At 35.8% G+C, this 16,593-nt stretch overlaps 1 protein-coding gene across 1 annotated transcript in view; it reads left to right on the forward strand.

The window, feature by feature from the left end:
• Mdga2 (MAM domain containing glycosylphosphatidylinositol anchor 2) overlaps positions 1-16,593 on the forward strand; it is a 788,307-nt gene that overhangs the window by 536,107 nt on the left and 235,607 nt on the right. The window contains exon 4 of the mRNA XM_052185765.1: positions 9,483-9,679. Coding sequence (XP_052041725.1) covers positions 9,483-9,679 — 197 coding nt within the window. The remainder of the gene's footprint in view (positions 1-9,482; positions 9,680-16,593) is intronic.

A 16,593-nucleotide genomic window follows, 5' to 3' on the forward strand; every position in this document is an offset into this window, starting at 1 on the left:
TTACCCAGGCACTACTGTTGATGCCCAGTATAGCTGTCTCCTGAGAGGCTTTGCCAGAACCAAACCAATACAGATGCAGATGCACACAGCCAAACATTGGACTGAGCATGGGAACACCAATGGGGAAGTTAGGACAAGGACTGTAGGAACTGAAGGTCTTGGCATTCTCATAGGGAGAACAAGATATCAGCCAACCAGAACCTCCAAAGCTCACAGGGACTAAACCACCAAACAAAGAGTGCCCCGGGGGTACCCATGACTCCAGGTAGATATGTAGCAGAGGATTGCCTTATCTGCCCTCACGGGGAGGGTAGCCCCTTGGTCCTGTGGAGGCTTGATGACCCAGAATAGGGGACTGCTAGGCTGCTGAGGCAAGAATGGGTGGATGGATGTGGAGCACCTCATAGAGGAATGGGGAGGGAGGAGGATAGTGGGCTTGTTGGAAGGAAACTGGGAAGGGGGATGGCATTTGAAATGTAAATAAATAAAATAACAAAAAATGTAGAAAATCTATTCTGAGGAGTATGTATTACTCCCAAATAAAGAAGTTTGTATATCACTTCAAAGATTATGTTCATAGCAGCCTTATTTATAATAGCCAGAAGCTGGAAAGAACCCAGATGCCTCTCAAAGGAGGAATGGATACAGAAAATGTGGTATATATACACAATGGAATACTACTCAGCAATTAGAAACAATGAATTCACAAAATTTTAGGCAAATGGGTTGATCTGGAAAATATCCTAAGTGAGGTAACCCAATCACAAAAGAATACACATGGAATGCAATCTCTGATAAGTGGATATTAATTAGCCCAGAAGCCCTGAATACCCGAGGCATAAATTGCATAACAAATGACTCCCATGAAGAAGTATGGAGGAGGTCCTGATCCTGGAAAGGATTGATCTAGCATTGGAGGGGAATATAAGGACAGAGAAAAAGGAGGGAGGTGATTGGAGAAGAGATGGAGAGAAGAAGGTTTATGGGACATATGGGGAGGGGGGATCCGGGAAAGGGGAAATCATTTGGAATGTAAACAAAGAATATAGAAAATAAAAATATTAAAAAAAAAAGATGGACATGATAGCGCCTGAAAAGAATAAGCTATTTTCTCAGGCCTAGACTATTTAAAGAAATCAAGAGTTTCAAAGTTGTTTTTAACTTCCTAAGTCCCTAACTCAAGGTTCTACTTTAAACAGTTAAATTCTTCCTTCACCTGAGTCTCTGCTCTGCTTCTTTATATTTATTTATTTATTTATTTATTTATTTATTTATTTATTTATTTTATTCGATATATTTTTTTATTGACATTTCAAATGATTTCCCCTTTCCTGGCTCCCCACTCCCCAAAAGTCCCATAAACCCTCTTCCGTCCCTCTGTTCCCCCATGCACCCCTTCTCACTTCCCTGCTCTGGTATTGCCCTACACTGCTGCACTGAGCCTTTCCAGAACCAGGAGCCACTCCTCTGTTCTTCTTGGACATCGTTTGGTATGTGGATTATGGCTTGGGTATTCCAAGTTTCAAGGCTAATATCCGCTTATCAGTGAGTGCATACCATGACTGATCTTTTGAGACTGGGTTGCCTCACTTAATATGATGTTCTCCAGCTCCATCCATTTGTCTAAGAATTTCATGAATTCATTGTTTCTAATGGCTGGATAGTATGCCATTGTGTATATATACCACATTTTTTGTATTCATTCTTCCGTTGAGGGACACCTGGGTTCTTTCCAGCTTCTGGCTATTATAAATAGGGCTGCTATGAACATAATGGAGCATGTATCATAATTACATGCTGGAGAATCCTCTGGGTATATGCCCAGGAGTGGTTTAGCAGGGTCCTCTGGAAGTGACGTGCCCAGTTTTCTGAGGAACCGCCAGACTGATTTCCAGAGTGGTTGTACCAATTTGCAACCCCATCAGCAGTGGAGGAGTGTTCCTCTTTCTCCACATCCTCCCCAGCACCTGTTATTTCCTGAGTTTTTTGATCTTGGCAGTTCTGACTGGTGTGAGGTGAAATCTTAGGGGTTTTTTGATTTGCATTTCCCTAATGACTAATGATGTTGAACATTTTCTAAGGAACATCTGCATATTTGTTGCAGAGATGCTCCACTCTCCTCACTCTCATGTAGTGACTAATTACATTCATCTTTTCACTAATTATTGATCATGGTATGAATGGAATGCAGAAGAAACTGATTCCATTATTCTTATAATTATTTCTTACTCCCCTCAAATTCCTCAAAAACCTGCCAGATTTCAATACTGGATCCTCACTGGAGATCCTCTTAGATATGTTGTGTTGCTGAGTCACAGAGACCCTACGGTTTAGGTTCATCAGCTACAGCCCCTTTGCTTCAGCAGTTCATAAATATACTAGATTGTGTAGGTATGAAATTCACAAAGAACCAAAAGCCTGCACTCAGAATTTGTTACTTTCCACTGATGCCCCTTCTCACTACAAATGAAGATTTTACAAAGACCATCATAGCATTCAAGGATTAGCATTGTTCCACATGAAGTCAATAGATATCCCTTGAGTGTCAGGCACCTGATTAGGTGGCTGATGGGTGATGTCATTAAAATCCATTTCAAATGTAAATTCTTTAGACCACTTAGAAGGGGTACTTGGCATATCTTATAATTTGGTAACAACATGTACTGAAAAAATAGATAACATTTTATCCTGAATGGACTTAAAGTAAGAAACTGCTTGCCTAGCACAAAGAAGCCTTGGGTTTGGTTCAAGAACTGGTGAAAAACAACTATCCTTAAAAAAAAAAAATCAAAATGAAAACCAAAATTCTCTAAGGATCAACTGTTGATTGCATGCAAACAAATGATCCCCAAGCAAGGATTAGGCAGTGGGAAGTAGTTAATTGTATTGCATTACTGCATAGACTCCACAAATCAGGATGGATGTCCTGATTAAAGACTTGTCAAAGGTATTGCACAAGTTGTCTACAAGGAAAAGGATAAGTCATTAGTTCATTAGTTGCTCTATTATGAAGAGGTGTGGTCTTTGGATAGGTGGATCTTTCTGCTGAACATAATTCAGTTAGAGGCCATTTAAGTTATATGCTTTCTAAGAATACAAGGAGTTATATTTTCTTTAATATGTATTTATAATTATCTTAATTTTATAGACTAGATACAAAAAACTCAAACTCCTAGAAACTCCTATAGTCACCAACACAGAAGATATATTCTTTTTTTAACTTTTAATTGATTTTCCACTTGGCAAACACTCTATCCCATACACCCCTCCCTCCTTCTATAAGGGTCATCCCCACCCACCCACCCACTCTCTCCTACCTCAATGCCCTAGCATTAGCCTACACTGGAGAACTGAGCCTTCTCAAAATAACAACCTCCCTTCCCATTGATGCCAGATAAGGCCATCCTCTGCGTTTTAAGTAGCTAGAGCTGGAGCCCTAGAGTCCCTCCATGTGTACTCTTTGGTTGGTGATTTAGTCCTTGGGAGCTCTGAAGGGTCTGGTTGTTTGATATTGTTCTTCCTGTAGGGTTGCAGACCCCTCCGGCTCCTTCAGCCCTTTGCCTAACGCCTCCATCAGGATTCCTGTGCTCAGCCCGATGGTTGGCTATAAGCATCTACATCTGTATTGGTCCAGTTCTGGCAGAGCCCCTCAGGAAGCAGCAATATCTTGAATATAGCTCGTCAACTATATGTCAGCTCTTGTCAGCAAGCACATCTTGGCATCAACAGTAGTGCCTGGGTTTGGTGTCAGTAGATAGGATGTATCCCTAGGTGGGGTAGTCTCTGGGTGGCCTTTCCTTCAGTTTCTGCTCTACTCATTGTCTCTGCATTTCCTTTTGACAGGAGAAATTCTGTATTAATATTTTTTTGAGGTGGGAGGGTGTCCCCATCTCTCAACCAGGGGCTGTGCCTATCCACTGGATATGGAATCTACAGGTTCTGTCTCCCCCTTTTCAGGTATTTTGGCTAATGTCCTCCCTGTTGGGTCCTGAGAACCTCTTGGGTCTCTGACATCTGGGATTTTCTAGTGGTTCCCCCCAGTTTACCCTCCCTGAATTCTACACACCTACTTTCAAATTCCTGACCCTCTGCACCTCTTCCCATCCCCTCCCATATCTACTTTTAAGCATATTGAATGGATAACTACATGAAATCACTCCAATCCATTACCTTCCAGATATGATTTTACAATCCATATATGAAAAGGAACACCTGTGATCCTAGTATTCAGAAACAGAGGTAGGGATTTCTCCAAATCGCGAGCCAATCTGGTCTACATAGAAAGTTGCAGATCAGCTGGGGCTATATAATATATGAGAAGCCTGTCTCAAACAATAAAAGAAACAAAAGGACAAATGATAATGTTAGTTTTCATTGAAACTGTTATGTATTAGCAGGCATTATTACTGTGTATTCAGAGTGAGAACCTAAGACCACAGAATTAAATATGATGAAGAATAAAATTGAATGAGTTTGTGGATAGAGAAAAACAGGTGAAGTTGAAAAGTAAAAGCTTATTGACATGTGAGCATTCTCGCATGACAAGCCATTAACACTTTTGGAGGTAGCAGGGAAGTCAGGGTTCCCATTGAGTGAAGTTGTAACTACCGCCATTGCAGAGAAGACTATTAAAACTTATATTTTATAAAAGGATTATGGGCTTGTTATGGTGAATACAACATAAAGTCCAGAGATAACAGCACTTGACCCTACTCTTTATAAATGTTTTGAGTACACTACACTGACTAAGATAGTAAGAATACACTCATAACTGAAGCATGGAGTTCACTGGGAATCTCATTGCCCACAACCCTTTCTAGGCCAGGAGATGCTATTACATAATTGGGTGTTACATAAGGAGAAGAAATGACAGTTTCTCAAGGTCATAGATATTAGGTGACAGTGATTAACTTTCAAATGTGGGGTGAGTATACTTATCTGCATTATCAACTAATCTGGATGCATCTAGCACTTTAGGCTCCCAAATTAGAGACCCTTAGGTCATATTATATCTGAGAGAAAAATAAGTAGCTAGTCACTCAGTATGTAAATTATTTATAGTTAAAATAAATAAAATATGTATAATTTAAAAGAGTAAATATGGACAATTACAAAAAAATCTACGGTTTCTGGGTTAATTTCAGAATGTGTTTATATTAACTAAATAGGTAATTGAATTACTTTGTAGCATCACTCTGAGTATAGTCTGTGGGTATTCAATTAACAAATTATTTCTAAGAAGATACATACATTTACTTGCAGAACAATATTCTGGAGAAAGGAAATCCTTGAAATATCTTTATAGATGTTTGAGGATCCACGTTGCAGGATCCATGTTGACCCTGATGCACAGATTCTTCAGTGTGCATACTGCCATAGTACTATCTTTTCACAGCATATCCTACGTCACATAGAAATGTTGGCCTACTAGCATGATAGAATGGCCTTTTGAAAAGTCATCTATCTTTAAAGCTGACATCCAGTACATGCTTCTTCTAGGTTAAGTGTAATTTTAAGTCACAGATTATAGTTAAATGATGGTCTATTTTTTTAAGAAGTATTCATAGGTCCAAGAAACAGCGAATGACCTCATTTACTACCATCCTGTCCACTCACCCACTGAAATCAACATTTTTCTTCCTGCTTTGCCACTTTCGAGGACCCTGTTCCCAGAACAGGACAAACTTTTATCAAATGACCCAGGAAGACCCCATTTAATTTCTAAGCCATGTCTATTAGTTCCTCTAGTATCCTGTGTCAAGAAACAGCACATAAAAGAGGCATGACCCTGAAAAGAACATATGGCATATACATTCCACAGAAACGAAATATAACAAGACGGCAAAGAATGTCCTGCATGCCCACTTACCCCAGGAAGGGGACATGTGTTCGTTTGTCTGTATTTTCTTTTTCACATTTGGTGGTAAATAAGTCAGCCATCAAGCATGCCTGAGAAAGGTATAGGTATCTAGATCTCTCCTTTCTCCGCAAAATGGTTATAATGGCCACACTCGGAGAGCTGCCCATGCCACATGATGCTCTAGGCCATGGTGTGGAGCCTCTCAAGCAATAGGGTTTAAGGAAAACATGGATGAGATGCCACCATGGATTCTCGCAGACATTTCTTCCAGAAAATAAGACTACCCAGATTTTTGGCTTAACCTTTCTCAGCTAGAAGCATCATATAAGTGGATTTCACTAATTATTCCAGTTGAAAGCCAGATTTCCTGCTTAGGACCACAGTCTGCATTCCTCCTTCTGCTGAGAGTATTGTAGCTGGTGACCATCAGCAAATTCCATCTCTAGGAATCATTGCAATCTAAACAGTGCTTGTACTTCCAAAGGCCCTGTATCCTGGTAGGAAACTGTATTATTAAACCACCATGTTGGGTTAGAAGGCATTACCCAGAATACTTGTTATATCAGAACATTTCTTCGTTTCTTATTCTTATATTTCACCTGTATACAATTCTTTTATTCAGTATTTAGGAATATGTAAAATATAAATTTAGGAGTATTTTTAATATACAGTGTTTATAAAGAAATATTTAAGAGGTAAATGGGTATTACTTAAACAATATGTATATGCAAAACATATTCGGAATGTATATATATATATATTCATATGCATGATTATTTATTAAATCTACTTATAGTATTTGATATGTTTATATGAGTATTACTCAGGATCGTTTCTTTCTCATTTTGAAGAGAAAAAGAAACACGGGTGATTCCGACAGAAAACTTTGCCAGTAGAATGTTTAGGAAGCTGTTATCACAAGGTTGAATTGTCAGAAGGCTAGTGACCAATGACCCAACTCTCATTGAGGACACTCTAAAGGATGCAAAAATGACTGTTAAGGCCTAGATTGTTCCCAACTGAGCCCGATCACGCCACCTCCCAATAATAAAAGATCTAAGAATCCATCTAAAAACAAAGCAGTGGAAAGGATAACACTATTTTGGGGGGTTGAAGATGAATGTCCTCATAAAATACTATGTTTGCACACTTGTTCCCAGCAGATGACAGTGTGCTGGGAGGTTATGGTAGCTTTAGGAGGTTGGGACTTCCTGCAGGAGCAGCATGCCTAGAGGCAGGGTTCTAGAGTTTTATAGCCTCATTTCCCTTCCTATTCTCTCTCTGCTTACTAGGGAAGGATGAAATGACATACTTTTTTCTTCTGCCTGCCAGGATAATCTTACATTCTTGTTGCTGTGATGGACACTATCCTATTTGGAACCATATAAATCCTCATTCTTATGTCCCTTTTCTATTGTATTTCATCACAATAAAAAAAAAGAAACTAATAAAGCTATTGACTATTCAGAGACTAAGGAGCTACCACTGTTGTGTCATCAGTCACTGTTACTGGCTAATAGGGAAGGAAACTCTCTAGCAAGAAAGAAAGTAAGATGTTCACAACCACAATACAGTTAGTCCCTAATTCAAGTGAATGAACTGAATTTACTTCATCAGTCCGATGTTGGATTAGGTTTATGTGAAGAGCTAATCATTGTGTGAATATTTCATAGACTTGAAAATCCCCAGATATCCCAGCTCATTAAGATCAGACAGCACATGTCTCTGCACGACCAGTAGAGTGAATTTGAACTGACAGTCCTTAATCTGTAGCAGAAAGCAGCAGTTGTTCTGTAAATTTGCACTCCTAAAATTAGAGGGCTGTGAGATAGCTGTGAAAAGATGCTAATGCTGGAAGAATTTAAAAAAAAAAACTTATAATGTTGCAAAACAAGAAATCAAAGTAGGACTGTCGTGTAATTCACATTTTTAAATGACTGTCAAGAGAATGGAGGAATTTTGCATCCTGTCTTTTTTTTTCATTTTTTTTTTTGTCTCTATCACTTGCAATAACTTCACTAGTTGTGTTAGGTTTTTATTATTTTATACATCAAAAGAATCCTTTCTAAGGAACTGTGACTTTTTAAACATGCCATGTTCCATACGCTCACATCCTCCTTTGTTATGTATATGTGCTCACTGTAGCTTTTCTCCAGGCCTTGACTTAAAAGTGCTTGTCATCTGAAGGCTTTGATAGCCAGAACACATGACCAGATGCCCCATTTGTACTTACTTATGATGAGAGCTGAGTGCATAGAGGGTCATGAGATAAAGACAAGAAAAACCATAGACTCAGTGGGAGTTATTATGAAGTTATTATGAAGAGACCCTAATAGTGACAATTCTATATTAATACTAAAGGCTAAACTGTGTTGACTCTTTACTGTGTACCCATGGTTTTATAAGCTATCTCATTAATTAATCTAAGAACAGCCTGGATAATATAGAACCATTTTACTGATAAGGAAGATCATTAAAATAAAATCATCTTTTAAAGTTATATAGCAGAAGGAACATTTAGTGGGTTTTGATAGTAATTAACAACAAGTGCTCGCATCATTCCTGAGAGTTTATGTTAGCTTTATGTTTGAGCTTGTCATGCTGTAAGGCAGAGATGTGTTTGTTACGTATTTTTCTTTTCTTAAGGAAAATTTACAAGGGTATACTACATGAAGTGTGAGCAAACTATAATCTCTCAGCCAAATCTGATAGGAGTAGCTATGTTTATTATAGTGTTTCTGCCACTCAGTGACTCCATCCATCTTCATTTACCTGGTGCCTTGGCTTCTGAGTATACATGAAACTCCAAACTTTAAATGAGTTGACCTTTCTCTAAAGCCTGTGCCTTTGAATGTATATTAATAATGGTACACATAAGCCAATACTCAACAGAAGAGAACTTAATGCCTTTTAATGGTGCTTCCTGTTAGCACATTTCAAATTTGCTACAATGATATAAAATCTAAGATGAAGAGAAATTTTCACGCAGTTCAATGTCATATTTTGTTACTATGAAGGTTATAATAATTTACAAATGTAAATTGTTTAATTGTATATAAATTTGTTATCAGATATAACTGAAGAAAAGGAAAGTTATTTGGGATCTATGATACTAAATTCTGTGTTTGACTTTAGTTTCATTGCTTTGAATTTATTTTTAACTTTTTAAAAAATTGAGAATGTAAGTTAATTACATTTCTCCCTATTATTTCTTCCTTTCAAACTTTCCCATATAACTTCCCTACTCTCCTTCATATTCATGGCCAATTTTCTCATTAATTGTTGTTGAATGCATGTGTGTATGTACATACATACATACATACATACACATACATACATATGTGTGTGTGTATGTGTGTGTCCTAGAAATAACCTACTAAGTCCATATAATGTTTCTTTTATGTGTGTTGTCAGCGCTGACCATTTGGATTTTGTTCACTTTCATGAAGTCTTTTATCAATTTTTATAAGTTGGAAAAATTTATTTTTGTTAATGAGTTTTGTAAGCTTACTGACATACTTACAGCCACTGCATCATTAACCAGGTGCTGCCTAAGTGAGCAATACTTTAGAAGTTGTATGCTCTGTAATGTTTTCACTTGCCTATTTTTTATTTCTTCTAGACTTGGATGATCCAGTAGTAACTGTTCATCAAAGTATAGGTGAAGCTAAAGAACAATTTTACTATGAAAGAACAGTGTTCCTCAGATGTGTGGCCAATTCTAATCCCCCTGTGCGCTATAGCTGGAGACGTGGCCAAGAAGTGTTGCTACAAGGATCTGACAAAGGAGTGGAGATTTATGAGCCCTTCTTTACCCAGGTAAGAGATTGAAAACAGTATTCCTACCCAGCTGACGGTGATAATTTCTTAACTCTGGCAACATTCAATACTATAGCTATTTGAAAAGACATTTTCTCCAAATGTACTCTTTTATAAAACAATATATGTTTGGTTGAAAAGCCAGCACACTTAGATGTAAAAGACAACTTCTTTATATGTGATAAATTTGAAATGCTGATTCCTGAAAAAAAATGTACCCTGACGTATTTCTTTATGCACACATTTACCCAGTTTCTTTTAAAAAGCATGACTTCACACTTCAATGACAAGTTTGATTGAAAACATTTTTAAAAGAAAATATCATCCTAAGTGAGGCAACCCAATCACAAAAGAATACACATGGAATGCAATCTCTGATAAGTGGATATTAATTAGCCCAGAAGCTCTGAATACCCAAGGCACAAATAGCATAACAAATGACTCCCATGAAGAAGTATGGAGAGGGTCCTGATCCTGGAAAGGATTGATCTAGCGTTGGAGGGGAGTATCAGGACAGAGAAAAAGGAGAGAGGTGATTGGAGAATGGGTGAAGAGAAGAAGGTTTATGGGACATATGAGGAGGGGGAATCTGGGAAAGGGGAAATCATTTGGAATGTAAACAAAGAATATAGAAAATAAAAATATAAAAAAGAATAATTGTTATATTCCAACTTGCAATGATATATTTAATTATTATGCCTCTTCTTGTAATCACCATAATTAGATAGATAGAAAGATAGAAAGATAGTTAGATGTTAGATAGATAGATAGATAGATGCAAAAATATATGTCCACAAATGTAATTTGATATGTCCATTTAGTGTTGCTAAATACACAGATATTTTCAGGGTTGACCAGTTGATATTGGATCACTAGTTAGGGATTTTACCACGGTGGAAGACTATTCTCCCTATCTCAGTAGTCAGAAATTGCCTGTAGATTTAGTCTAAGGTTAGGGTCAATGATATTTTTCCACTTCTACATTAGCATGTCTATTACTGTTGTCTTTGGGTTTTGTTTAGGCACCCATGTTGTTAAATCTTGGGAGTGGTTTTCCTTTTATTTCTGGAAGACACATTTCATAGTTGACTTCTTGATTTAATGGCTCTTCCCACCCATCTTCCATAATGTACCCCAAGCCTTAGCTGTAAGGATTGAGCTATAGATGTATAGATTGAGCTATAGATGTACCAACTGGGCCTGGAGATCCATGTTCAAATGCATTTTGACTAGTTGCTAATTTCTATGATGATTTCTATCTGTTGCAAAGTTAATCTTCTTTGATGCACACACACACACACACAATATATATATAATGAAGTTAGTAATTATAATGGTTTATAATGGTGTAATTAAGTGGCATTAGTAAGTTCTGTAAGATCAATGACCTCACTATCTCACGGTACCAGGCATGCGTTTCCCTCCTGGTAAGAATCTTGAAATCTAATTAGAGAGCTGTTGGTAACCTCCAAGTTATGAATGCCACTATTATACATTTGTGTATATCTGGCTTTGCTGGTCATTGTTTTCATTTATAGGCATCACAGCTGTATAGGAATAGAGGTTACCTTTCTCCCTTAGCATATTGTGTAGCATTTTCATATACTATGAAAACTAATCATATGGGGGAAGCTTTCCAATTAGATCCAGCTGGATTCGTTGTAGCCCTGTATCCAAACTACATTGTAACTTTAGTAGTAGGGACTTCCATTCAATTTAGGGAGGAAATCATGGACTACAGAAATATCTACATTGTTTGGAGTATCTCTTGGAATCCTCTGAACAAGAGACATAGGCAGCTTCTCTTGTTTTGTGCTGAGATTTTTCTTAGTCTATAGGTCTTAGAGAGGGAGAATAATATCACCTCTAAATATCAGAACTTCATTTGGATTATATACATATGTGAACACATATACATATATGTACATAAAATTTGGTCATAATATGTTCTAAAAAGCATTTTATAAAGAAATGCTACATTATGAGTTGGACTGAAGTTATGTATTCTAATTGAAACTCATGGTTTCTTTATTGACTGGATCATATTTATTCTGCTATTTCACAGGCATCTCAAATGTAAACAACTGCTGAAAACAATGGGGCAAAAAGAATGTGTGATTTTAACTTAGAGAATGAATTAAGAACTGATAAGTCCTGCAGAGATGGAGTGTGCACACATACTCCATGTCTCTGTGTGCACTGTGGGCAACCATTTTGAAACCGCTTGAATCTAGATATTATATAGGATTGATCCTGTAGCCTATGACATTTTATGTAATTTTACAAATGAAGAGTTACAGACTAGTCTGTTTCTTTGAAATTGTGTTAACTGATGAAAATTACAATAGATTGAGACATTTGGGTCTAATTCTAACCTTCAAACACATGTTAATAATAGAGAAAACAGTGATAAGGAGAACATTTTTACATACAAGTCTACTTAACCACCACCAATGGCCTCATTTATAGCTGGTAATTGTCAACAGTGGTTGACAGTACTGCGATTTTGCCATCACCTTGAAAAAGAAAGCAACAAAATTGATTAAGCTTGTTTATTTGAATATGAGAAGCTTTGTCACATAATTCACAAATTGATCAAACTCTTTTTCTCTTCACTGGAAGGTTAAAAATATCACATACTCTAAACTAATTTTACAGATCTTTGTGATGGAGCTAAGAACACCAATTATTCTTCCACCTATAAATGTTGCTTTAGATTTAAAATTAATTATGTTATAGTCTTAAAATATGATCAAATGTCATATTCCTTGTATGTGTGATGACATTTTTATTTCATATTCTATTGCTTTTAGTGATCATTTATATACATATATATAACAATTATAGATATGCACATATATGTATATCTTGCATTAGTTTGTTCATACATTTTCCATTGTGTGCCAAGAGATACTTTATGAATAACAATCTTTCAATATTGGCAATACTTATAGTAGAACATGTCTTAGTCCATGCTCTGCTACTGTAATGACCATCTGAGTTCTTTATTTTAAAAATATTTATTCACAATCCTTGATACTAGAAAGTTCATTCTAGGTCCATTGTAACACAGTGAAGAAACACAAAAAAAGCACAGTTTTATGACAAAGTCAATCCTATGATTGATATACCTACTTCTAAAATAAAGGAATTGATTTATGTATGAGGACACAGACATTTCAGTAAGGCTCTATGAAAGTCCCATTTTCTAGTATTGTAACAATGACTGTTAAACCCAATGAACATCTATGGTGGAGGATGCAGACAAACCACTGTGGAAGTCTTTAGCTCTATAATTTAGGATTCTTATGTTTTGAACTTCAAAAAGGTAACTGTAATCTGGCATGTACAGGCTATGGAAAGAGCTTTGCCAAAAAAATATAAAGGTTGAGGCAAGTCTCCAGTCTTCCTAACATTATTGATGCATAAGGAAGTGGTTAATGGAAAAAAGAATTGTGGGGTGAAAATAAAAACTAAAATAAAAGGTAAAAAATGTTATGGGAACATACAGAAGACAAACAGTGGTATCAAAGTTAATAATCAAGCAATGTGATTCTGTAATGATTTTCCATGCCTGAGATACACTAGACTAATTTGTCAATGTGGGGAAGGTTCACTGTGAAAATGTGTGTGCAGACTGGGACAATGCTAGATAAGGAATAAGATAAAAGGTACTATACCCCTTGTACTTTTAATGTTAGCAAATTAAACTTCTGTGAAAAATATTAGATTTTCTCTAATAATGCTATTAATCATATTTCTAATAAAAATAATATCGAAGGTGATGAGATGGTTCTATCTTTTGTGCCTATACATACAGGCAAATAACAACATCAATTTGAACTGAATATTTATTTCACAATCCTCTTGAGCAACAAAATATTATTTATATTTATAGTTTCTTGCACTTATATCCATAATAAAATTGGCATTGTTTTTGAAGCTGAAATGGAACTTCATCCACATGATAAGTTTAAGAGGAATAACTATCTTTTCACATCTTTATTCACTTACTTCTGAAAGGGAAAGGCACACATGCTATATATTTATAGTAAATTGGGGTATAAGTTAATATAAATTGGAGATTGTATGATTTTTCCACTAGCTCAGGATAATAATATATATTGGAAATAAATATTTTAAAGGTCTAGCCTATTTTGAAAACTGAATATACCATTGGCAGTTATAGATTTTTTTATTAGAAAATGTCAACATGGGAAAAGCCACAGGCTATTATATAATAATCTTCTTTTCTATTTTATAAAACAGTTTCAAATGGATTATATTTATTGACAAGTGCAAGATACTTTTAAAACTAAATTATGAAATTTCTATGTGATGGCCAAAAAATGTAAATGTAAACTTTATAAGTTGCATATTTATTTAATTACCATTTTCTATAGTGTTTGCAAAATTGATCATGACATCATCTTATGTTTTTTAATTACATCAACTAATTGTCAGACTGTACATATTTATATCAATTATGTAATTAGTTACAATAAAGTTAGTTAAGCTAAGTATATAATTAGATGATAATTAAATCAAAATTCTATTTTTAAATTGTGAAATTTAAAGTAAATTTAAAATAATCTTAATATCACAGAATATTATATTTATATAGATGACATTTGCAACTGTGCATGTGTGCAGAACAAGTGCACACACGTGCTTATATGCACTCTCTTACACACACATACAATCACACACAGAGGCAAATAAATTTACTTTATAAACCGTAAAATTGTTTTTATCCCTTAATGAATATAGTGAATTAAATGCCTGAGGTAAAAACATTTCAGAGTTCAGCCTGTAGTTACTTTTATTCATCCAACAAATTAACATGATTTACCAGCCCCTCTTCTCTTCACAAGGCTATAGGTTATCCTTGCAAATTAACTTAAGGAATTATTTTTCTGTGGACTCTCTAGTTTCACTCCCTTTGGGATCTTGATTTGCAGCTATAGAAAGTCATCATCATCTAGGCTCTTCTAGATCAGCCTGCCAATCACTGGCGGTTAAACCATAGAGAAATCAGATAAGAATCACTTCTCTGATTTGTAATGTGCCCATCGTGCTCGGAAAGGATTGATCTAGCATTGGAAGGGAATATAAGGACAGAGAAAAAGGAGGGAGGTGATTGGAGAAGGGATGGAGAGAAGAAGGTTTATGGGACATATGGGGAGGGGGGATCCGGGAAAGGGGAAATCATTTGGAATATAAACAAAGAATATAGAAAATAAAAATATTTTAAAAAGAAATGAAAATAAAGAATATATTGAATTAAAAAAAAAGCTAACTGAAATATAGATCTTCCCACCATAGTAATAACTGGGCCATCCTTTATGATAGAATCACAATTATTTCAGAGTAGCAAAATTTTTCTAAGTCTTAAAATAACATTTTAACCCTAACACTAGCTCGGTCTATTGTGACAGGATTCTAAAAGGAAGAGTCACTTGAGCTGAAGATAAGGAAGATAGAAAATGTGGGGTCAAGAAGTCATGCACAAGCAAGTTTATGAAGTATAGCATCTGATATAGTTTTCAAATGGGTGGGTGGGGTAAAGTCACCAAAATGTCATCACACAATGGTACAGTGTCAGCATGGAGATAATGAAGCAATGTTGCAGAAGGGAAAACCCAATCAAGTGATCCACAGACCAAGCACATAGAAGCCTTTGAACTGATAACTCTGAGGTAATAAGCCACAGAGAAGGGGCAGTGGATGTTTTTAGGGTATGAAATGAGATGAAACAAAGATAATATTTGCTTACTTATTAAAGCAACATTAAATTAACCATATGATTTAACATGGAGATAGAATAATATGATTTCATATTTAAAAACATTATCTGCAGGTATAATGGCACATACCCATAGGGAAACTTTGATCATGATGATTGCTTAGGCAAGCTTGACATAGCTCCTCATACATTCGTAGACTAGAAAGACAGACAAACAGACAGACAGATAGATAGATGCATACATACTTATGTACATACATACATATATCAACAGAAAGATATGATAGATAGATAGATAGATAGATAGATAGATAGATAGATAGATAGACAGACAGACATGCATGTATGGATGGAGGATGGATGGATGCATGTTATATTATTGGCAATAGATCTAAGAGATTCAAAACATTGAACAATCATTTTAGCTTGGTTGGTTTCTTATCTCATAGTATAAAGGTCAATGAAAACAAAGCACTGGATACCTTAAATACATCAATTATACATCAGTAATTCAAAGAAAATGGTTAAAATGTTGTTCATTTACCTCCACATAGCCTCTTAATCTGCCACATACATTGTCAACTGATTGTATGGTTACATGATTACAATTAAAAATAAACTAAGAAGGATAATTTAGGATGGAACATGTTTAAGTGCAAATGAAAGAGCTAGTTAGAAGAGAATCTGTACATGTGATACATATTTGGATGGGTTTCAACCATCTTAATGCTGAGATCCTTTGTTACAGTTCCTTATATTATAGTGACCCCAACCATAAAATTATCTTTATTGCAATTTCATAGCTGTAAATGTACTACTTTTATGAATCATGATGTAAATATCTGTGTTTTCCAATGGTCTGCAGGGCGTTGCAACCCACAGATAGAGAACTTCTGCTTTAGAGGAATTCATGCCAAGTTCATTTGCAGATATGTTAAACTTCAATGTGAGTGAAATATCCAAAGCACTAGTTGAAGCAAAATTTTAGACCGTGGGAGAAAAGTATCTACCCAGAGCTGAGTAGGGTCTCTGAAATAGTGAATTTGGGAGAAAAACAAAGCTTTTAGTAGAAATTCAGAAGCACAACTATGGAACCTGGACAAAGTGAGGAGTCAAAGTGGGACTAGAAGCCCAGCTGATACCTGTTTTCAGGAGTTAAAAAAAAAAG

The sequence above is a fragment of the Apodemus sylvaticus genome, chromosome 6 (assembly GCF_947179515.1).
Source record: "Apodemus sylvaticus chromosome 6, mApoSyl1.1, whole genome shotgun sequence".
Classification (NCBI taxonomy): Eukaryota; Metazoa; Chordata; class Mammalia; order Rodentia; family Muridae; genus Apodemus; species Apodemus sylvaticus.